Below are 23,726 nucleotides of genomic sequence, written 5' to 3'. Positions count from 1 at the left end.
GATCTATTATAATATTCACCTTTCAACATATAAAAGATTTTTACAATCACCTTTCAATATAGAAAGGATTTTTACAAATACACTCAATTTAACATAAAAGATATATTTGAGTTGCAAATAATGTGTATGATAAAAGTGTTTGAGATCTTGAAACTTCTCAACACTTGTTTGAGATAAATGAAAGACAAACACAGTAAATAATGATCAAAAGATATAGTGAAGAAAGCTGGAGTTTGCTTGAAGTTTTTTTTTTTTTTTACTTGTTACTTGAACAAGTGTTGGTAGATTTGTAAATTGAACTATTGTCTTCATCTTCCAATTGATCTTCAATTTATAAGTGTTAAAAGGCTTTGAATATTTAGTTTAAAATAAATATATCTGTTGGGCACACTTCTCAAGTGTCAGATATATTTTAAAGCAATTAAACATGTGTTTATTTGTTGTCCATAACGTCCTTGACAAAACGGATAACGTTCTTGCTTTTGGGTCTCATGGAAAACGTGAATGAGTTGTCACATGTCAGTTGGCACTGTTTTTAGTCAGGTTTATGCATAACTTTCTACATTATATTGTAAGTACAACATACTTGTGTCATTGCTCACAACTCATCAATTTGGAGATCAGTCTTGAAGTTGTTTTCCACCTTTGGTTATTGATTTCAAGTTATTGGTTTCACCAATGATTTGAGCAGTTTTGATACTATTTAATATGTGATTTATATTGTGGAAAATTATATGTTTGAATTATATCTTTAAAAGAGAATTAAAACCATAATGTTATTTTTGAAAAAACAAGAACATTCTTCGTTTCTGTTTTGTTTGAGTGTTGAACTTTGACAGTTGTTATGTGTCATTTCTCTGTGGAAAATTCTCATAACCATGATGTGTTTTATGCAAAAAGGTGCAGCAGTAGTGTCCTTATTGTCATGGTTGTCCTTTCTCATAGCTCATCAATTTGGAGATTGATCTTTATGTTTTGATTTGTCTTTGTTGATCCTATTTGATTGAATCTATCTAAAACAATCTTGTGTAGATTATTAAATTCCTTTGTGATGAATACTGATGTTTTGTAGTGTAGATAGATATAATTTGGTAGCCCAGATCGATGTTAAATTACAACATATTTTGCTTTTTGTAAACCAGAACGTTCTTGGATTAAAGCTGTGAAAACGAATAACGTTCTTCGTTTTATGTTTTGAGTGATTTGTTGTTTTTGTTCTGATATGAATTTTGTTTGTATACCAACTGTTCTACAGGTGTACCACTGATGTATTTTCTCTTTTGTTCATTTCGTACTTTAAGTCATTACTCTTGTGGATCAAAACTTGTAACTTGATACATTGCTTATGTCATTGTGAATATGTTGAATGAATTTGTACAAGGTTTTCTTGTGTGTTCCATTATGATTATTCTGATAGTTACTTGCAATTTGTCATGCATCTTGATGAGTTATTACAGTTTGAATCAATCTTTATTTCCAGAAGGCTTTGTTGTTCGTAAACCAGAATGTTCTTGGATTAATGCTGTCAAAAACCAAAACATTATTCGTTTTTTTGACTGTTGTCCAAAATGTTCTTCGTTTTCTGTTTAATAACCACAACATTCTTTGTTTCTCATATTTGATTTTGCTTCTTTTAAATGATCTTGCTTCTGATTTATAACATAGTATGATCATTGATTGTTGTATGAATGTATTTGACCATTTGCTTCATGAAGATGCTATCTTGAAGATGTAATAATTATTCTCTTGAGTGATTGATATATGATACATTCCTTTTGAAATTATTTCATTATTGATTGGATACTTACGCACTTTGATGAAGTGAATAGCTTCTTACTTGTTCACTTATGCAATTCATATTCCTTAAACAAAACTCAAGTGCAATCAATAGTATACCACAATTCATAAAACTTAATCATTTATTTCATATGGTTTGTTGTCATTAAAACATACATCAAAAAAGTTTTTGCCTCAACAGTTTGTTCATTCAATAGTGGAATAACACAACTAAAATATATGATTATCAATGTAAATTAACTGTTATTATAATATTCTTTCATCGATATTTTTTTCATCAATTTGACATTTATGTAGATTGTCATTTTTGTCCATCAAAATTTTACAAATTTATTTGAAATGAAGAGTATGATGGTCAATTTGTGTTGTGTAACCCTCTACAACACAAATTTGGGAGAAGTCGAACTCAGTATTACTTTTTCCATTTTTCCTATAAGTTTCATTGCTTCTTTTCAAATTATATTCTCAACAAAAAATCTCATAATAAAAAAAAATAGTTTTCTCTATTTTCAAATTAAAATACTTCATTTCAATTTGCATCTTCAACTTAAAGTAACAACTAATTCTATTGATTTTGTTTAATTTGAGGTTTTTCATTGTTTTTCTCTTCAATCTTCACATTATATTTGGGTTTTGATTTTTTGGGTATGTGATTTATCTCACTCTCTATTGATTTATAAATATATATTTTGGTATTTTCTTTTTATGTACAAGTTCATTTCCTTCAAATTTATTTTGATATTTTATCTAGTTTCTATGTCATTTTTCTTCAACTTCTTCATAGTATTTTTGGTATTAGATTACTTTTGAATATAAGTTTTATAGCATATTACGATTCATTTCATTCAAAAACATTTTGAATTTTTGTCTATTTTTGCATGTCATTTTTCTTTTACTTCTTTTAGATGTTCTCTTTGTGTTCTAAATATATGTCATTATTTTTCTACTATTTTGATAGTTTTTTGCCTCAATGAAACTTCTCCTTTTTTTATGCGTTCATGATGTTGAATGTTCTTATGTTCATTTTATGTGTTGTTGGATGGATAGTGTATTTCCACCATAAAACTATAGGGAAACAAAGTTGATTAATTTAATTGAAGAAAAAAATAGTACCAACTCCTAAAATTTGTTTAGCCTTTGTTACAAAATAGATATTTTGCAATGTTTGAAACTTGTTTATATTTTAAATCTCACGCACTTAAGCATGTAATGATGGAATTTTAAGGCTGATGTGTTAGTAGGTAAACAATATATTCACAAAAAAAAAAAATATGAATTAGCATTGTTATCGTTGAAAACTAAAAAGTCTCAAATTTGTGCGTATGCAATTGAAGCTATCAACGAGATTGTTCAAACCAAAAAAAAAAAAATAGTGGAAAACAAATATGGTTTGCTTCAATTTTAAAAGATGTGGTAATTCGATCTATCATCATACTTACTAATCTATTTTTCTCTTAATACCTTGACAATACCCATTAGTCATTTTTTATTACTAGTGTGTAATTCGGACATTGGAATGAGACAAATTATATTAATAATAAGTTATATTTTTATTTTAAATAATAATACATTTTTATTTTAAAAAAATGTATAGCATATGTATTTGATTAAAAGAGTCGGTAAAGATATATTTTTATTTCATAATCTAAATTCATGTAATTTAAACAATCAAGTTTATATTTATTCAACATTTGTGCAATCCAACGTCAGCTTCCCCCAAAAATACAAATAGTCAATTTGAAAAATATAAGAGAAAAAACTCAACATATCTCATATATTTAAATATAAAAAATTCAAGCTAATTTTAAACAAAAGTGAAATAGTAAAATATTAGTACCAAATCATAATATTAAAATAACATATTTCATTATAATACAATTCTTAAACATAATGATATTGATGGTATAACAAAACCAAATCATAATAAAACTAAAAAAAAATATTTGGGGTACACCTATACGATATATATACTTTGAGTTTAAAGAGGATAAAAAAGTGATGTAATAAATATGATATATTGATAATGTAATAAATAATATTCTATATAGGATTTCTTATTGCTTTTGCTGTCAAATCGCCGATTATACCCTGATGTAATAAATATGATATATTGATAATGTAATAGTAAGAGAGATATAAAAAAAAAAATGAGATGTTGGATACATATATGAAAATTGTGAATGTATATTATCATTTTTGTAAATCTAAACATTACAATAACAATAAAATTCAACAGCTATTCATTGGTCGAACCTCTAATTTTCTTAAACAATATTCACATTGCTGCAAAACAATATGCATATTTGACTGTACCACTTCTACGACACACCATGGAGTTAACTTAATATGAGAAAAAATTAAAAGTTTAATTGCGTGCAAAAATTCAAAGCCAAATCACAACATAAAAACAATTACAAATAGAATTTAATACAAATTTTGAGACAAAATTTATACAGTTTGTTGACATAAAGAATCAAAAGACATTTATTTTTTAAAACTAAAATATGTAACAAAGTATTCAATAACTTTTTTCTAGAAAACCTCTGACAATTTTGAAAAAACATATAAAATAAAATTTCAAAGTGAATCAATTAGAACACATGTGAATGATATAACTACTTACTAATAATCTTAACAATTAAAATGCGTTGAAAAACAAAAACACAACTATGGAATTCTTTCACAACTATCCAATCAATAATTATATTTTTTTATTTTATGATGAGATAAACAATAAAACAAATTACAAACATTATTTATTTAACATGATGAGATAACAATTAAATTTTTTATAAACTTTCATCGGTATTTACATAATCACTTTTTCTAGCTGAAGACTAAATGACATTCACAAAAAATTTACTTAGTACTATCTTTACAAAACTCTTCATTCAAATTTCTCTGTCACAACTACTCAATCACCATTTCTACTTCAAACCAAAAAATAACAAACAAACAAAATTAACCTCTAACAAAATCGGTTAGTAGAGTCAAAATTAACTTATCATTTCATTAATAAATAAAAAAATAGAAAGCGATAGACAAAAATACATAATTGAAAGAATGAACACACATTACTAATAAACTATCTTAAAATATTTTTTTTTCAACCACAAAAAATATCTAAGTATATAGAAACTACCATGACACTAACTATTTTCTTCTCCCAACGGTGGAATCTACAAAAAAAAAAAAAAAAACGAAGAGGGGGTAGATACAAACGGAATTGAGATAAAATTCATAACTATAAAATTAAGATTAGATTTATAGAGAAAAAAAATCAAATAATTTACTACTCTTTCATAGTCCTCATAGTTTCTGGCTTTGAACTTCATAGAAAATAGAGATTGAGTTTCAATTGTGAATAAAGATGGAAAGTGAAAATCAATCAATAGGCAAAGAGTTGCAGATTGTGTGCAAGTAATTAAAATCCAACAAAAAATGAAGAGGTTATACCATGAAACCACATTGAAAAATGAAGAGGCGAGTGACAAATTGTGCAAATTAATTGAATGGCTACATTGATGTTTAGGCGACAATGATTGTTAAAGGATAATAATAAAAGCCTTTTCTTTTTCCTAACACGTATTCCTTATTATAATCATTTTTTAAAACACACATAACTTAAAAATTTCCCTCTTCTAAAAAAATTCAAATACTTCGTTAATTCATAAATATATTTAATATATAATTTTATAGATTGAAATAATTTATTTAATTAATTATAAATTATTACCAATAATAGAAGTTTAATATAATCAATTATTCCATTAATCGACAAATGATAAAATTGTCAAAAAAAACAAACTATAATATTTCATTATATAGATTTAAAGAGGTGATTGTGTTTTACTTTTTTCTTTTAAAACACCTTCACAATGACAATTACAGTTCAGTGCATGCTTTATTTTTTAACTCCCCAAGTAAACTTTCAACTTTCAATAAATAAAAAAACTGAGGGCACATTTAATTTTGCATGCATTATTTTTTTAAAGAATTTTTATGAAAATCAAAGGTTGCTTCGGTTGTTGAAGAGTTTTTATATTGATTGAACAATTTTCAAAATTAAGCATGTTTATTGTTTTTCTTTCTTTTGGTTTAAGTTAACTATTTATTCATATTTTACTGTTGGTTCATTCTTGTAGTTTTGATCCCTTCACATGTTTATTTTTCAGAAAATTAATCAATGTGTCTCAAACATTCATTAAAATTAATCACTCTGTATCTCAAACATTTATTAACGAACATAACTATTTATGAACCATAAAATCTCGAAAATACTGACTTTCAAATAGAGGTATAAACTGAATATTTGTTTCACATTTAAATTGAAATGTGTTTCACATTTTCCTAATATATTGTATCTTAAATATGTGTCCTCACAACTTGCCAAAAGAGGTATTATTTCAACCATAGAGTGATATGATGACACAATATAATGTGGATATTGATGCTAATTATAAATCAACCTTAACAAGGTTCATTTTTTGGGACAAAACATTCTATTGAAGTCTTAGGCATTTCAGCAAGTGGCGTGAAACAACAAATGTTTGTGTCAGTCATTAAATTTAATACACTAAACATTTTCTATTCATTTAATAATTTTTAATTATTGTCTTATATTGGGGAAACCAATTCGAGAGCTTGTCGATTGTTTCTTGATAATAATCTGCTAAATAAAACTATGGTCTACAAAGTGAGGTACCAACCTGAGAATGAGTTCCAAGAATGATGACAAATTGAGAAAAAACTGTTGAAGATTAATTTCCTGACAATGAGGAAAATGATTTATTTATTTATGACCCGTTTAAGATCAATTTTTTTTTTATTTTATTTTAATTTCTTCGGGTGAATCGAAATTGCGACATACACTTTGCAATAGAAATCCACCGGTAAGTTGTTGTTTTAACATAAAACAATCTAATATCTTAATATTAATTGATTTAGAAATCAATAAGATAAAATAATAACAATAATTAAATACTATATGATTTAAATACTATATAATTTGATATTAAATTTAAAAATAAAATATTAATAATTAATTTTAAAAATATATATGATTTTATTACAAGAATAATTTTGTTTATTTATATAATCTAACAAATTATTATTTAAAATTATAAAATATGAATATTAATTAATTTTTTAAAAAATAAATATAATTTTAATAAATATACACTAATAATATAAAGAGATTTACACAAACAATTAACATAAACTATAAATTATATAACTATTAATTAATAGAAATTACAATTATATAGTGACATAATTAAATCAAATTTTTTTTTACTCTCCGTGAATAGTCCTTTTTCTCATATAATTTTTCTAGAAAGTTAAATTTTATATATCTTCACCATGTGTATGAACATTGAACAATGAGGGTTTTTTATAATAATATCCTGTTTTTTTTTTTTTAATACAGATATGCCCTACTTTGAAATGAATATACCAATCTGCCCTACTTTTTTGCCCCAGAAGCAAGTCGCTGGGGCTGCAACCTCTTGAAAGACTTTTTTTTTAACTGCAACAGATGGTCGCATCCTGGGGATGCGACCTCCCACTTGGGAATTTTTTTTTTTTTGAATTTTTGGTGGATAAAATAATATATTTATTATATTTAATAATAATAATTGGTATATTAATAATTAGTATAATACTAAAAATAATAATAATAATAATTTTAATAATAATAATAATAAAAAGAAAATTTTATTAATAAAATAAAAATAATTTTATTTTAATATTATATATTCTTTTATTGTTGAATTTTGTTATTAATTATTAGATATATTATATTTATTATTATTAAATATTTTAAAAATAATTATAACATTAAAAAATACAAATTATTGTTATAAATAATTAAAATAATTAATTTAATATTATTATATAACTTTTAATAATTATTATAATAAAAAAACAATAATAATAATAAAAAGAAAATTCTATTAATACAATAAAATAAAATAATTAATAATAAGAAAATTATATTAATACAATAAAATAAAATTACATTAAATTAAAAGAAAAAAAATACATCAATTTTGAGTAGATGTGCCAGCAGCGTTTGGACAATGTTTCTTAGTATGACCAGATACCCGACATAATCCGCACTTTCTTGGGACTCTATCCGTAGTGTCCATTTCTGTTCTAATGCGCTTGGTCTTTGGGCGACCTTTCTTGACTCTTCGCATTAGTGGATTGTGACACACCTTAACACCTTCATATTGTGGCCAATATCCTTCGTTTGGTATCGGTTGAAACGCTTCACTGTAGACTTTAAGTACTGTTTCCACCTTGTACACTTCGGATATAAGGCTCCAATAATCATATTTGATGCTAGAACATGCTGCTATCACATGTGAACAAGGCATATGTTTAGCTTGATATTTTCCACAATCGCACCACTTGTTGGGAAGATTTATACTGAAATGACCAATTGGTCGCCCTTCTTTTGGAACTACTGTCTCGTGGACCATGAAAGTGTGGTTGCTTCGATCAAAACAATCGACTCTATGACTATTTGATTTACGTATTTCCGATTTCATAAAAGTCATGCATTTTTCTGTGTATATCTGACCAGAAGCTAAAATTGATGCGTGTTGTTTTGCCATGGTTGGAAATAGTGTACCTGTTTTATAATATGTTGATTGGACCAAAGCAGTGATGGGAAGGTTGCGTGGTTCTTTTAATACTACGTTCATCGACTTCACAAGGTTGGTGGTCATCTGACCCCAACGACTACCTCCATCAAATGCTTGAATCCAATCTTGTCGCGGTATATTGTCTAACCATTTCAAAGCTTCTGGGTTTACGATGCCAATTTCTCTGCGGTAGTATCGATATGTAGACTCATTCATTGAGTAACCTGTATTGAAACAACAGACAATGCATTATTACACTAATTATAAAACTTCATAATTTAATTTTTAATTAATGATAAGAAGTAAGAATTAAAGTATTACCCATAGAAATAACCTTGTTCTTCAAAGCATTATCCTTAAATTCCCTTGCAAAATTTTGTGCAATATGTCGGACGCAAAACACATGCTTTGACGGAGGATGTTGCCACCCATTATTGAGATTATTGTAAGCACTTTTGATAGATTCGTGTCTATCTGAAATCAAACAAATGTTGGCTTGTGGAGTGACGTGTGATCTCAAATTTCTAAAAAAAAACCCCCAAGCCTCTTTTGTCTCACCTTCCACAAGAGCATAAGCAATTGGAATGATATTGTCGTTCCCATCCTGTGCAACTGCTACCAATAGAGTTCCCTTATATTTTCCGTATAACCAAGTTCCATCAACTTGCACAATTGGTTTGCAAAATTTAAACGCAGATATGCATGGAACGTAAGCCCAAAATAGTCTATGAAAGATTGTCATCCCATTTATCAAACCATGTTCATTATAAGCTGGGATTGTTTCCATTTTAATAATGGTTCCTGGAGCAAACGTTCGCATAACTAATAACCATCGTGGAAGTTGATTGTAAGACTCTTCCCAATTGCCATAAATTTGTTCGATTGCCTTATTTTTTCCCAACCAAGCTTTTCTATAACTAATTGTGTAGTTATACAAAGCCTGAATCTGAGCAATAATGACCTTCACTTTGATTGAAGGGTCCATCCTCATAACTTGCATTATACTTGCACATATCATGTTAGAATCAAGCTTTGTATGATCTTGTGATAGTGCAGAATTTGTGCATGTATGATCATTCAATTTCCCAATCACCCACAATTCATTTTTTTTGCGTTTTGAAGCTCTACATCTAAACAAACAATTTGAATGTGAACAAATAATAACGTACCTTTCTAGATCTGATTTTTGCACCACAAAGTTCAATGATTGTTTTAGATGATAACGCTTGATTGCATGTACACATTCATCCTTGCTCTGAAACTTCATTCCAACTTCAAGAGTTCCATCTAAATTTGGGACTTCGTCGATGAACATGTGATCAAATTCAGTTGGTTGGTTTGCGGTGGATAGATTGATGTTCTTCATGTGGAATGGTGGATCGAATACAGGTGGGATAAGTTGATCTTCTGCTTCCATATCTTCATCAATATCATCATCGTCAGAATCACCAGATGATTCATCGAAGTATGTTTCATCATCTTCACTATAATCACCTAATTCTTCCTCATTGATATTATAATGGACACTAAGTGGAAGATCACATTGTGGACTTGTTGGGAGAGATTCGTGATAAAGTTGTTGGGAGACATTGTGGACATGTTGAGTTTGTTCATTTTGGCTAGAGTATGGTTGATAGTGTTGTGATGGAGAATGTACGTCGGGTTGATAAGGGCTAAGTTGTTGGGAGACATTGTGGACATGTTGAGTTTGTTCATTTTGGCTAGAGTATGGTTGATAGTGTTGTGATGGAGAATGTACGTCGGGTTGATAAGGGCTAAGTTGTTGGGAGACATTGTGGACATGTTGAGTTTGTTCATTTTGGCTAGAGTATGGTTGGTATGGTTGATAGTGTTGTGATGGAGAATGTACGTCGGGTTGATAAGGGGTAGAGTATGGTTCATAGTGTTGTGATGGGATAGGCATGTTTGAGGTTGATGGTTGTGATGGGTTGATAGTGTTGTGTTGTGAAGTAGGACCACTTTCAAATGTAATGTATAACTCAATGGTGCCAAGTTGTGACCATTGTGCATAAACATCAAACATGAGTTCAACATCGTCGTCATCACAAACCTTCATCAATTCAAATCTGGTTGTATTTTCACCAAAGAAGACAAGGTGTCGATAAACTATATCAGTTATCGTCACGTTGTCGTCGAACTGCAACTTTTTCTTAATGACATTCTTTAGACGAGCAAGGTTGCTGCTAGAATGTACTTTGAACGCCTTTTTGTAATCACTTACAAATGTTTTCCCTTCAACTCCATCGACAATTGAACCATTGTAATAAACAATACAAATGACTTGTTGAGAAGCCATGATTATGATGAAATAGAAGGTATGATGAGATAGAAGGTGTGGTGATATTGTGTGATCTAGTTATCTATTTATAGAAGTTAGTAGGATTGAATATATTAATAGAATTTTCTTTTTATTATTATTATTGTTTTTTTATTATAATAATTATTAAAAGTTATATAATAATATTAAATTAATTATTTTAATTATTTATAACAATAATTTGTATTTTTTAATGTTATAATTATTTTTAAAATATTTAATAATAATAAATATAATATATCTAATAATAAATAACAAAATTCAACAATAAAAGAATATATAATATTAAAATAAAAGTATTTTTATTTTATTAAATAATAAAATTATTTTTATTTTATTATTATTATTAAAATTATTATTATTATTATTTTTATTATTATACTAATTATTAATATACCCATTATTATTATTAAATATGATAAATATATTATTTTATCCACCAAAAATTCAAAAAAAAAAAAATTCCCAAGTGGGAGGTCGCATCCCCAGGATGCGACCATCTGTTGCAGTTAAAAAAAAAGTCTTTCAAGAGGTCGCAGCCCCAGGATGCGACTTGCTTCTGGGGCAAAAAAGTAGGGCAGATTGGTATATTCATTTCAAAGTAGGGCATATCTGTATTAAAAAAAAAACAGGATATTATTATAAAAAACCCGAACAATGAAGATACAATAAAATAATATAATATAATTTATATAAAATTTCAGTATAATTTTTTTATATTATTAACTAATTAAAATAATTAAATTATATTTAAATTTTACTATAATTATTTTAAAATTAATAAAATAATAAAAAATATAAATTTTGTACAATAATAATACATTCCATGACATGTCTACGCGAAACATGGTATATATTTGTTTTGTTGCTATTTAATTTTGACTCTTGGTATCTTATTGATCAAATAAAAAAATATTATTATTTTAAGGAATATTTGAGGCAGATTATTATTTAAAAATAAAGAAAAAACAGAGAATGAGAGGTGGGGTATATAAAAAGTGTAAAACAAGAACGGGCATGACATGAACACGACCGAGAGACATACGCTCGGAGATTCATTCACCTTCCATTCCTTTCGATTTCTGTAAGAATATGCTTCCTCTCTCTCTCTCTCTCTCTCTCTCTTCACCAATGTCTTGTCTTATTATCTTATTATAATCATTAAATAAATTCCATTGAGTAATCATTTTGATTAAACCAAATTCAGTTTTGGCGCGTTTCAGTTTCATCTCTAACATGCCATCCCATTTTCGATTATATTAGGTTTTTCATTCTTTAATTACTCTCTTTCCCCCCAAACACTCATTTTCATCATGTGACAAATATTGTTCTCCATTTTATTTTATATATACTTTCAATTTCAGTGTTTAAAAATTAATGTGATTAGGACTATGGTTTAGGTTATAGAAGCGGCAACAAGAATGAATAATAATCAACCAAAGAACGTTGTTGCAACATCATTGTTTGGTCGTTCTATAACATCACCACAGCAACAGCAATGGACTCATCTTCTATCTAGATCACACCCTCAACAAACCAATTTCCCTACTCAATTTCAGTTTTCAGAACCCCAATCACATTCCAATGTGTTTTCACAAGCTCACTATGCACAATTGCAGTCTCAAGCTGCTGCACATGCTTCATTACAATCACAGATTCACCCTCTTGCTCCATTGCATAATGCTAATGCCAATGTTGCGACCACTCCGGCGATTGGAAGCTCCAAACGAGGAATCCAAAGGACCACCTCACGGACTCCTGGATCGTCCGGTGCAAACCAGAATGTGTCGGTTAAGACCATGGAATTGACTCCGGCTACTCGGAGAAGGAAGAGGGAGTTACCGGAGAAGGAAATTATGGAGAAAGTGGCTGCGATTTTGCCGGAGTCTGCTCTTTATACTCATTTGCTTGATTTTGAGGCTAAGATGGATGCTGCTTTGGCCAAGAGAAAGGTTGACATGCAAGAGGCTATTAGATGCCCTCCTCATGTTCAGAAAACTCTTCGTATTTACGTGTTTAATACATTCTCGGATCGGCTGAAAACTGGCTCTGAGGATGAAACTGTTGAGGAATCTTCTTGGTCTTTGAAGATAATTGGAAGGATAGTGGAAGATGGTGATGATTCTGTGTCTGGAATTTCGCAGCGATCAAGTGCTTCGAACTCGAAGAAGTTCTCTGATTTCTTCAAGAAAATTATCATATGCTTGGATAAGAACCTTTATCCTGAAAACCATGTTATTGTGTGGGACAGTGCGCGTTCGCCTAAACCGCAGGATGGTTTCGAGGTGAAGAGGAAAGGAGACAAAGAATTCACTGCGGTGATCAAAATGGAATTGAATTATTCGCCTGAGAAGTTCATGGTTTCAGCACCATTGTCTAAACTTTTAGGGGTTGAGGTTGAGACTCGCCCAAGAATAATAGCTGCTCTTTGGCATTATGTGAAGTCAAGGAAGCTTCAATGTCCGGATGAGCCTTCATTCTTCATTTGCGATCCTTCCCTCCAAAGGGTTTTCGGTCAAGAGAAGATGGGATTCAACATGGCTGCTGAGAAGTTGTTAGATCATTTGTCACAACCAAAGCCTATATATTTGGAGCATAACATCAAGCTTTCTGGAAATTGTCCAGCTGGAACTGCATGTTATGATGTACATGTTGATGTGCCTATTCCTCTGCAGAAAGAAATGTCTGTATTCTTGGCAAGCAATAGTGTTGAGAGTAACAAAGAGATTGAATCTTATGATGAGATGATTTGCAATTCCCTAAAAAAGATCCAAGAGCATCGTAGAAGACGCGCTTTCTTTCTTAGCTTTAGTCAGTCTCCAGCAGAGTTTATCAATGCTATGGTCGCTTCTCAGAGCAAGGATTTAAAACTCGTTGGTGGAGATTCCAGTCGCAATTCTGAAAAGGAACCGTGTTCTGAATTTTATAATCGACCATGGTATGATTTATGTTGATGCTTTACCTTTTTTCCTTTTGATGCGAGGCATGCTTGCATGTAAACTTATGATTTGGTTATGACCTGAATGTTGTTCATTTGCTAAAATTGTTGGTTGAAGTCTTGAATATGTTATCATTTTATGAATCATATGCATCAAATAAGAAGCACGGTATCTATGCTAGTAGGCACTACACAAGACCACATTTCATAAAAAAAAACTTTGTTCTTAGATTTTTCTTTGTCATCGCGTCCATGCATGCTTAAATGGTGACTATTATGAAATTATAATACAACATGGCAGGGCTTCTACTGAGTACTGTTTCTGATAATGATGCATATATTATGACTGAAACTGTAAAGTGTTAAATCTGACGTATATGCATGAAGCAGTAGGAGATTTAAGCTTGACATTAATGTTGTATTTGGAGATTGGAAAGTTGAATGAGGTTGCTCTAGTTGTTTGAGTATCTATAGGAATGACAAGGATTTCTTGTGACTTTGTATAGTTAGAAAAGAGATGTCATGTAAAATGTATGGATGTATCTTTTTTCCACCTCCTTATTAGATATATCACAGGGCCAAAAAAATGTTAAAGTGATTTTATCTATCTATATTTATTTTGCTCGTGTTATTTTTTGTAATATTTTCAGGGCTGAGGATGCTGTCATTCGGTACTTGAATCGCAAAGGTGCTGGAAAAGATACGCCTGAGGGCAAGTGAGAGAGACTTGTAGATTTCCATATATTTTTTCTTTTTCTGTAATCTTGGGTAGGAAGATTATTTGAATACCCAACCTGAAGAATAGAAGAAAGAAACAACAGTAGGAGCAGATAATTATTTTTAGTGGGAATCAATTCACCATGATGGTTTAGCAATTTGGTTATATTTTTGAATTTTGTACAAAGTTTCACAAAATGTATACCAGAATTTTGGTTACCGTTGGCTCATTTACAATTCAAATTCTTAAGATGGATTTGATTTAAAAAAGAAAAAAAATGAGAACTACACTCTTTTTTGGGTTCTGAAGAAATGAGAATCTCTTGCTCACAAAGCATGCCAATTATGGACCATAATCACCCTTTTGTCACTAGCTGCACCGGCACATGAGAATCACATTCGACACAAGTCTTTCTAATATTCTGCTGCCAAGTAATCAGGAGAGAAGAAACACGGTTCCGTAATTCAGCCATTAGAACATTGAAAACTTTCTTTTCGATTAACATTTATTTGTTTAATAAGAATAAAAAGCAAGCCTATAATGTTTTTGGTGGTGGAGGAAAGACCTGGTAAGAAATGTGGAATGATAGAACTAAGATGATAGTTAGATTTAGAAAATTTAAAGTATTATTAACAAATACCCTACAAAAAGAGATTAGAAATATATTTAAACTTCAAAATTAAATATAACCTTTGGATGCTAAGGGTCTAATTCTACAAAAATAATATCATGGAGATTGTGCACCAAGCTCAAACCCCAATTCGACTAATAACAAACCATTTAGAAAATATCCCTCGATAACATGTCTACGACACAAACGCACATCAATAATTGATATGTTAACTATTTATGATTCGTTATGTATGTGTATATAATATTAACTATAGATTTATTTATCAATAATTAATATTATTCACTTTATTATTTAAAATGAATTGTTCACTTTAGAGGAGTCTGATCTTAAATAACTACACATCACAAAGAAAGAAATATGTTTAATCCTTTGTATCATTTTACTAAATAACTTATGATCTGTGTTGAGACTTCTATAGTCTTCATCAATCAGGAAACATGGCATTCCCAACTCATATGAGGTATTAAACCTAGGACTTGAACATTTGCCAATGCAATAAAAACAAAAGAAATATTGAAAAGAAAGGAAAAGTAATTTTCATTTGGCAGTAAGGTTATCAATAACTGCACGACTCTCCCATCGTTTGCAATAGTCAGCAGAGGTTGTATCTTCTACTTTTTGCAAGTTGTATTTTCTCTCTTTGGATTTACATTTAAGCAAATTGCATTGGAATTTTTCCATCCAAAAAGCGTGACTATAACAATAAATTAACAAGGGTGATCTGCCGATCCGGTCAGTTGAAGTTTTAACCGGTATGATACTGAGACTCCAACCACAGGCCTGTCATCTGTGTCCTCCTATTGTACCTGACAAAACAATGCAGATTCCTAAACTCAGTACAATGGTCTAAAGTAAATTATAATCATGTGCGGCAATTTGTTAAGAATATTTTAGTTATGATCTTTATGGTTAATTTACATATGATTTTCTCACCTCTAAATTCTGGTTAAAGCAACGTATAACAAACCACCAAGCTACACATGACCCATAGAAAGAAAACAACAACTATGAAATTGTGATTTCTTGCTTTCTCAATCTAACAGGACAAAGCTTTATCGAAATAAGACCATTTAGTTGAACCATAATTAGCTGATTAGATCAATTGTCCAATTCAAACGAACCACCATGCAAAATCAATATCCTCTCGTTCTCTATTACTTGCAGGAAGATCATTTATATAAACCCATGAAACAACTGCAATTGGACTTTAAGTTTGTGATTAAGTCATATACCATGCTAGGTTATAATTTCAAAAACAGGTTACTTTTGGCCGTTAAACTTCACCAATTTTGTTCACTAAAAAGCATACTGTGTAGAAGATAAAAGCAACAGGTAATAATTTAGTCAAGCATACCATTCTTCGTGAGACATTTTCTATAGAACTCTATTGGTTTCCCGATACTAATTCCCTTTTGGTGCCTCATCCTGACCACATATGACAAGCAAATTAGAAAATCATACAGTCAATATAATTATAAAATTTCCAGTCAATTCAATCAAGAAAAGAATAACAGCATAATATTTACCATGGCTGGAAACTGGTCTCTGATACTGTGCATAGCTTTTAGCATCATCTCTAGAGAATCTGTAGTCAACTGAAACTTCACGTCCAGCTCCCCCGAGTGAAACCGAGCATCATTTTGAAGCTGAAAAGTGTGCAGTTAAAACTATACAATCAGATCAAACCATATTTAATCATTTAACACACAATACATATATACATAATAATAATAAGGCCATACCGCTTTATTGATGTACACAGCTGTTACTTCTCATTTGCTTTAAGAAAGTAAAGCACATAATAGAAAGGACATTCAAGGAAAGTACTGCCTTTACTGAAGTTCAAGAGTCAGTATTTACCTTCAAATTAATAACAGCTGCAGGGTCTGATGAATCTTTATCCTGATTTGCCATATTCCACGTCATTGCCTTTAATCGAGGCACGACATTCTGAAAAGTTATGCACTAAATAATGTCAGATCAAAGTATCCAATTGAGCTCACAAACAAAATATGCAATAAAATAGCCGACCATACCTGATCTTTCATCACTTCTTTTTGCCACTCATGCTGAAACTTCTGCAACAGAAGTGTCAATAGTTTTTGCAATTCAGGAAGAACTTCACCAGGAAACAACTTTGAAATATCATCCTTGCAAGTATTCTCGTAAACACACCTCCTGATTAACATTCGGAGGCAAACCAGAAGCTGTAGATAGAGTTATAATGATAATCTGTACCAGAAGAATCAAGAAATCATCTAAGCAAAACTACTACCACCACATTAAAAAGCTGTAGGTGGTTAAAGGATCACAAACCCCCTTAGTCCCTGCCTTCTCAAATCCTCAATTTTATTATATAATAGCAGCAACCACCAACTTATCAGGAACATGATAGTATGTGCTACACATATTACATGCTGCCCAAAATCATATTATACAGCGATTGTTTAAATAATAACATGAAATGAAGACTTAATAACAATGAGTTCAAATTCTACTACTTTGTAGTGTTGCTATAAATGCTATTTGAAGACACTGCAAGTCTATGAACATTTTGCAGACAATTAAGTCAAAATAAAAGAGTATGAATGTGAGAGTACCGGGTCAAGGTCAGAGTCATTTTGGAGTTGTAGCATGTCTTGGATGATGCATCGATCAGCAGAGTTAAGACCACTCTTTCTGGTTCTCCAAAGAGCTTCAAGAATGAATTCAATTGATTCTTTGGAATTTACCCTTAGCAACACCGGCAAATGACCCCACACCGTTTGCTCCATACTTCCAAAAGAATTAGGGATATTCGATCATCTATCTACAAAATATAAAATTCCAGCACATTAATTACTAAACATGAAGAACTAAGTGAACATTTAAGCATACCTAAGTTCGACCGATAATTGCTCGGAGCGGAAAAAGCACGTTTGCAACTGAACCCTCGCGTTGAGCAGACAGAAAATAAGAGCAAGAAAACTAAAATTAAATTAAAATTAAATTATTATTTTTTTCTTTTTACCTTAAAAGGTGGAAATTCAAAATATTTACGATTTGATCCTTCAAAACGACGCGCGGTGAACTCAACTCAACTCTTTTACTCTCTTACGATTCTCTCTCTGAGAAATTGAATTGTGAAACCCATGGCTCCGCATGATCTCCGCCGTCCATTCAAACGACCGTTAATCTCCGATCAAGAGAGGCGCAGACAACAATCTCTACTCCGACAGGCACAGAATCGCCTCGACGCTCAACGCCACGCTCGCTTTTTAGCATCCACCGCACTCTCTCTCCCCTCCCAAACCCCCGAACCTGAACCTGAACCTGAATCCGAACCTAATCACGAACGGGAATCATATGAGAAGGAACTCGACGTATTGGAAGCGTCGAAGCTGAAAGGTGCAGAAGCTCGGAAATGGTTCGCGAAACAACTCATGCTTCCCGAATGGATGATCGATATTCCCGAAACCCTCACCAATGACTGGTCCTTTTCTCAATCTTCTTCACATTTGAACTTCACTTCACTTCAATTAAATCCAAATTTTATTTAATTTATCATAATATTTTGATTTTATTTTCAGGTTCGTTTTTGCTAGGCCTTCAGGTAAACGGTGTTTTGTGGTTTCTAGTAACGGAACAACGATAAGCCGTTTGAAAAATGGTTCAATACTTCACCGTTTTCCTTCTAAATTGCCAAACGGTGCAAGGACAAAGGAAGTTTCCTCTGGTTCTTCTAACTCTTACTCTATACTTGACTGCATTTTCCACGAGGTTGGTTACTTTTCTTTCCTTAATGTTGTGTTTCTTTACGAGTGAATAGACAAACTAGTTTTCGAAACAGTAAGTAAGCATTAGTCAAAATTGTGTATCATTTTTTCGAATTGATAAATACATCTCCGAAATCGTGGCATCAACCTGGAAAAGCTGTGTATTCAATTAGCTATTCTAAGTTATATTCTCTAACGATGAAAGTTAATTTAGGGTTAATATCACTTTACCATTTTAGAGATAGATGTAATTGCTTATTCACAAAAAATGAGGGACAATTTTGAATAACGCCGACAATTTCAAGGACTAATTTGTCCATTCACTTGATTTTTTGTTAGTTAATAATGTTGCTGATTTGTTTGTTGACTGGTTTGTGATTTTTGGAGTAACAGCAGGATCAAACTTACTACGTTATCGATATGATTTGTTGGCGTGGCTACTCTCTCTATGATTGTACTTCTGAGTTCAGGTTCTTTTGGTTGAACTCTAAGCTTGCTGAGACTGGTGCTTGTGACCCTCCTTCCTTTTATCACAAGTATAGATTCAGTTTAGTTCCGGTATACAGTTGTGACCAGAGTGGTTTGTGTGCCGCTTATTCGGCGCCCGTGCCTTATGTCAAAGACGGTGTTCTATTCTATAGCAAGTATTAACTCTTTTCTCTTTCATTGCAAACCAATCTGTGAATGCCATGCCAACCTGCTTGAAATTATAATCACGCCTATCTGTTCTTGGATAGTTTTGCAATTACTGTTTTCAGATTATTTTTGGAATGTAAGAATTAAAATCTTGTTACCTAGCTTTTTTAATCTTTCACAAAATTTTATGTGATAAACTAATAATGCCAATTCTTATTCATTTTGTCCCTTTTTACTTTGATAGGCTTCTATTTTGGGTAATTTCATTTGATTGTTATTATTTGTTTTTTCTTAGGCATGCACATTACCAGGCTGGGATTACGCCATTAGCATTAGTTTGGAAGGATGAGAATTGCAGTCAATATGTTATGGACACAGACAGTAAAGGACAAGTTCCAGATCAACAACAGGTGGTTTCCCTTGCTTCGTTTTCATTTTATTATTGCTTTGTTTTTTCATGCCGTTCTATTATTGTGTGCGTATTTCAATCATATGATTTTGTAGATTTCTAAACCTTAGCGATCGAACACTGCATCTATGAATCATCTGGGAATAAGACCCTGTGTCAGACTGTCAGACACTTTATGCACCAATTTTACTCACTGTATATTTATTGAACTATTTCTTTCTCTAAGAAAACCAAGCAATTAGGATTTTAAGGTTGCACAGCTTCTAAGGCAATACCATACATGCAAGCATTTTCTTGATCTGCATCTCTTGTGATTCTAGCAAGGCATAGTCTTGAACTTAGGATGAAGGTCAGAATTTAGAAATATTAGTTGAAACACCATATTTTTTTGGAAACTATTTGTGGAGAGTAATTATTTAGAAACTGGCTGTAAATCTAGAGGCTTAGCTTTGGCTCAACAGTAACCATGTAAAGGCTTGTATACTTTGGGAAATTTGTTTACTGTTTTCATTTTCCATTTTCATTATTTATTTATGACAAAAACAAGAAAACATAACCTTGTTTTTGTTTGATTTCTTGTTTTTGTATAGAAAACCAAATAAAAACAACATGGTAATTTTGTAATTAAAATTGAAAATGGGAAATGGAAACAAAATATTTTCTTGAACTGAAAAGACCCTTAGAAGTTAGATTTAACATGCAAATGACCTTCTCCAAACCCATACTTCAGTTCAGCGGAGAAAGCCGGGTGTACTTGTCTACCATCTCTGTGTTACTCATTACAACCTAAAGAGACCACCAATCCATAAATACATTCATGTTTCAATTGCTTCCATATATTTGTATATTTATTTACTCAAGCACAAAAGATACACTGCTATAGTGATGTTTATTAATCGGTTTTCCGGCTTTTCAAACCAGGTGGTTTTAGAGCTTCAAGAAGATGGAAAGTTGACTACCTGTGATGATCCTTCTGTGGTATTTGGCTGTTTAGATGGAAGCTTCATCCAGCAGGTTTGTTTGAAAGAGGTTTCTATGCCACATTGAATCTTACATGTTTTCTGGGAAATTGATGTATTTTACTGATAGATAATAATTCTTGTTGGGATAGACTTTCAGTTTTGAAATATAATCACAACAAGTTTGCATCTTAGGCATCCAACTCATTTTTTATTTTATCTTTTACCAAGTAATCTAATGCAACTTTCTCAATTTGCAGTCAGATTTGCATTCAGGGTATCTTCTACGGTTTGCAATTGGAGATGGAGGATTGGTTTTAGTGGATGGGAAACTTGAGAAAGCTGATCTAAAGTATCTTGGGAAGGCCAATCGAGCTCGTGCCTCTGCTGATAGTTTCTCTAAGGTTGTAAGGGAATATTAAAGTAAACTCCTACAATTATTTGCAACCTGTTGGCATGAGTTTACCCTGATTCCTTTTCGCTACTGCATGCTAAAATTTTGCCGGAAACCTTGTTCTAATTCCTCATTTCTCTGCAAAAGAAAATGAGAGTTTCCCGAATCCTGATAATGATAAATAGAATTCATCTTCCTTGTTCATTTTACTAATACATCCAAATGCTCAGGAGATTGGTTAAAGTTCTGGAGATAGTAGGAGTTATATGAAATGCTTTACATTGGTGTGCTTATTGTGCATACTAATATTTGTTCTGTTTTTGTCTAATTTACTTTCTGTCTGAAGAAAACTTCCGAGAGCCATCATGGACTCGCACTGTTCTTATCATTAATCGTTGTTGGTGGTTTTGGTTATAATCATGTTGCAATTTTGTACTTACAGGTTATGTTCCAATATAGTGTTCGACATTCCCCCCTCAGAATTGATGATCTGCTGGGATCTGTCAGTTTACCAGTAGATCAAGAAAGTAAAGCAGACGACATTGAGATGGATGGTTGATAGGATATGCCTTACGGATTGCAAATATCAGTCTTTATCCTGAATGCGATGTTTGAAGTTTTCACCTTTAATTTTGATGATCCACAAAATTGCTAGCTACCAGTTACCATACATCTGAGATAGAGTTGTAACTGTCATACTCAATTCAAGTTGTGGTTTGCCTCTGGAATTTCTTTAACTCATATGAGAGCAGGTGCACACATGCACATTATCTATCTTGAGTCGAGTATCGCATGATGCTAATAGCATGATATAGTGTATCTGATTTATTTTTACAATTGCAAGCAATTTAGTGTATTGTACAGTATTATAAATTATAAATTCTGTTAAATATTATAATGTAAATATTATATTATAGTAGATGGGCTGTAACTATTCTGGCTTGTAACTATTCTGGCCTGTTAGTATCTGTAAATTAGGGTTGTTTAATACCTTTTGTCTATATAAAGAAATTCCGCTGTGTAGTTGAAACACACGGGTTATTCACAATATGTCTCTCAATACTCTTTATATTCAACATGGTATCTAGAGCCAACTGAGAGATAACCCTAATCGTCAACTACCCGGTCGACCCACTGTCTCCGGTGAATATTTTTTCGGCAAAACCATGTTCTCAACTCCGGTTTGCCCTCCCTCTGCCGTTGATACGCTGATTCCTCAATTTTTGTTCAGCCGTTCACGCTCTACTGTCGCTACCGTCACTGTTTCTGACGAGTTTTCTCGACGAACGACCACTTCATCAGCGCCGTACACCCCAGATCGGCCAAACCCTTCTGCCGCACCTTCAGAAACCTTCTCACGCGCCGCCTGCACACCCCGCGCGTGAGATCCACGCGCCACAACTGCCATCGCGCGTGACAGCGTGTCCGGCGGCGGCTGTTCACGGTGCCACTTCTTCCACTGCGCTCGCCTCGGCCCTCTGCTTCCATATCTGCCCTCAATTTTCAGTTTCGAGTTACGGATATACGAGTTCCAGTTCAAACAGCCCCTGTTTTCCCGGTTCCGACGCGTTTTCTGACAATCTGTGCTGACCATGGCGTCCCAGTCTGAAACAAAGAGCATCTTCACCAACTACATCACTTCTCCTCTCTCTGTTGAAAAATTGAATGGATCAAATTATGATAGTTGGGCTGCCGACATCAAACTATGGCTACGTGGTCAAGGTTACGAGGATCATCTCACCCAAAACCCTGATAAGGTGAGTGTGACTGAAACATCCAAATGGAGTCAGATTGATGCTCAGTTGTGTAGTGTTACTAAGTCTACACTTCATCCAGATGTTAAACCGATTTTCGTTCCGCATCTCACGTGTGAATCGGTTTGGAGTCAAGCAAAGGCACTCTATACTAACGACACACAACGTCTCTATGGAGTTTGTCACCGCTTGTTGAATATCATTACTCTGAAGTCACTCGATGGCTCTATTTCTGCATATCTTGGCACCGTTCATAGTTCACTTCATGACTTTAATGAGCTTCTCCCTCCTGCTGCAAGTAATCCAGCTGAACAGAAGAAGGAGTTGGATCAACGCAACACCTTCATGCTTCTTGCACTCTATGGCCTACCCCAGGAGTACTCTGCAACTCGTGATCAAATTTTGGGGTCTGTTACTGTTCCGGATATGTCTACTACTTCAGCGATCCTCCTTCGCGTACCAGCAAAACATCCAGTTGAGCAGTCTATTACTTCAGTTCCGGGTGACACTGCTGCTCTTGCATCTCAGAGACATAATCAGCAACGTTCTCGTGGAGGACCATCCAGCTCTAAGCCTCGTCCAAAATGTGAGCATTGTCATCGGCTTGGACACACTATTGATCGCTGTTGGAAGTTGCATGGCAAGCCTTCACCTTCGATAAATGCAACTCAACTTGATCCTTCTGCCACTATTCAGACTACACCATCTCCACAAGGCTCCCCGGCAAACTATGAAGATTTTCTC

General features: G+C 32.2%; 4 protein-coding genes across 5 annotated transcripts; 2 read left to right on the top strand and 2 right to left on the bottom strand.

The window, feature by feature from the left end:
* Positions 1–7,841: 7,841 nt before the first annotated feature.
* Positions 7,842–9,432, bottom strand: LOC105852176 (uncharacterized). Its single transcript, XM_027334723.2, has 2 exons — positions 8,769–9,432; positions 7,842–8,671 (listed from the first exon to the last, which is right to left on the bottom strand). Exons 1-2 carry the CDS (start codon positions 9,430–9,432, stop codon positions 7,842–7,844), a joined length of 1,494 nt encoding a protein of 497 aa, XP_027190524.1.
* A 2,336-nt stretch (positions 9,433–11,768) lies between these two features.
* LOC101495994 (SWI/SNF complex component SNF12 homolog) lies at positions 11,769–14,692 on the top strand. Its single transcript, XM_004500588.4, has 3 exons — positions 11,769–11,869; positions 12,186–13,723; positions 14,374–14,692. Exons 2-3 carry the CDS (start codon positions 12,207–12,209, stop codon positions 14,441–14,443), a joined length of 1,587 nt encoding a protein of 528 aa, XP_004500645.1. The 5' UTR covers positions 11,769–11,869; positions 12,186–12,206; the 3' UTR covers positions 14,444–14,692.
* An 896-nt stretch (positions 14,693–15,588) lies between these two features.
* Positions 15,589–18,227, bottom strand: LOC101495135 (uncharacterized). Of its 2 annotated transcripts, none has more exons than XM_004500586.4 (7): positions 18,086–18,227; positions 17,676–17,884; positions 17,112–17,282; positions 16,936–17,025; positions 16,602–16,721; positions 16,430–16,500; positions 15,589–15,881 (listed from the first exon to the last, which is right to left on the bottom strand). In XM_004500586.4, the coding sequence occupies exons 2-6, from the start codon at positions 17,847–17,849 to the stop codon at positions 16,477–16,479; spliced, it is 579 nt and encodes a 192-aa protein (XP_004500643.1). In that variant the 5' UTR covers positions 17,850–17,884; positions 18,086–18,227; the 3' UTR covers positions 15,589–15,881; positions 16,430–16,476. The 2 variants fall into 2 exon arrangements, with proteins under 2 accessions (XP_004500643.1, XP_004500642.1); XM_004500585.4 differs by lacking the exon at positions 18,086–18,227 and adding an exon at positions 17,953–18,083.
* On the top strand, positions 18,207–22,147 carry LOC101495670 (uncharacterized). Its single transcript, XM_004500587.4, has 7 exons — positions 18,207–18,547; positions 18,645–18,834; positions 19,224–19,474; positions 19,762–19,876; positions 20,797–20,889; positions 21,095–21,238; positions 21,671–22,147. Exons 1-7 carry the CDS (start codon positions 18,207–18,209, stop codon positions 21,785–21,787), a joined length of 1,251 nt encoding a protein of 416 aa, XP_004500644.1. The 3' UTR covers positions 21,788–22,147.
* The last annotated feature ends 1,579 nt before the right edge of the window (positions 22,148–23,726 follow it).

Source organism: Cicer arietinum, chromosome 5 (assembly GCF_000331145.2).
Source record: "Cicer arietinum cultivar CDC Frontier isolate Library 1 chromosome 5, Cicar.CDCFrontier_v2.0, whole genome shotgun sequence".
Lineage (NCBI taxonomy): Eukaryota > Viridiplantae > Streptophyta > Magnoliopsida > Fabales > Fabaceae > Cicer > Cicer arietinum.
Note: the sequence above shows the minus strand (reverse complement) of the source record. Positions and strands in the feature narration are given on the sequence as shown.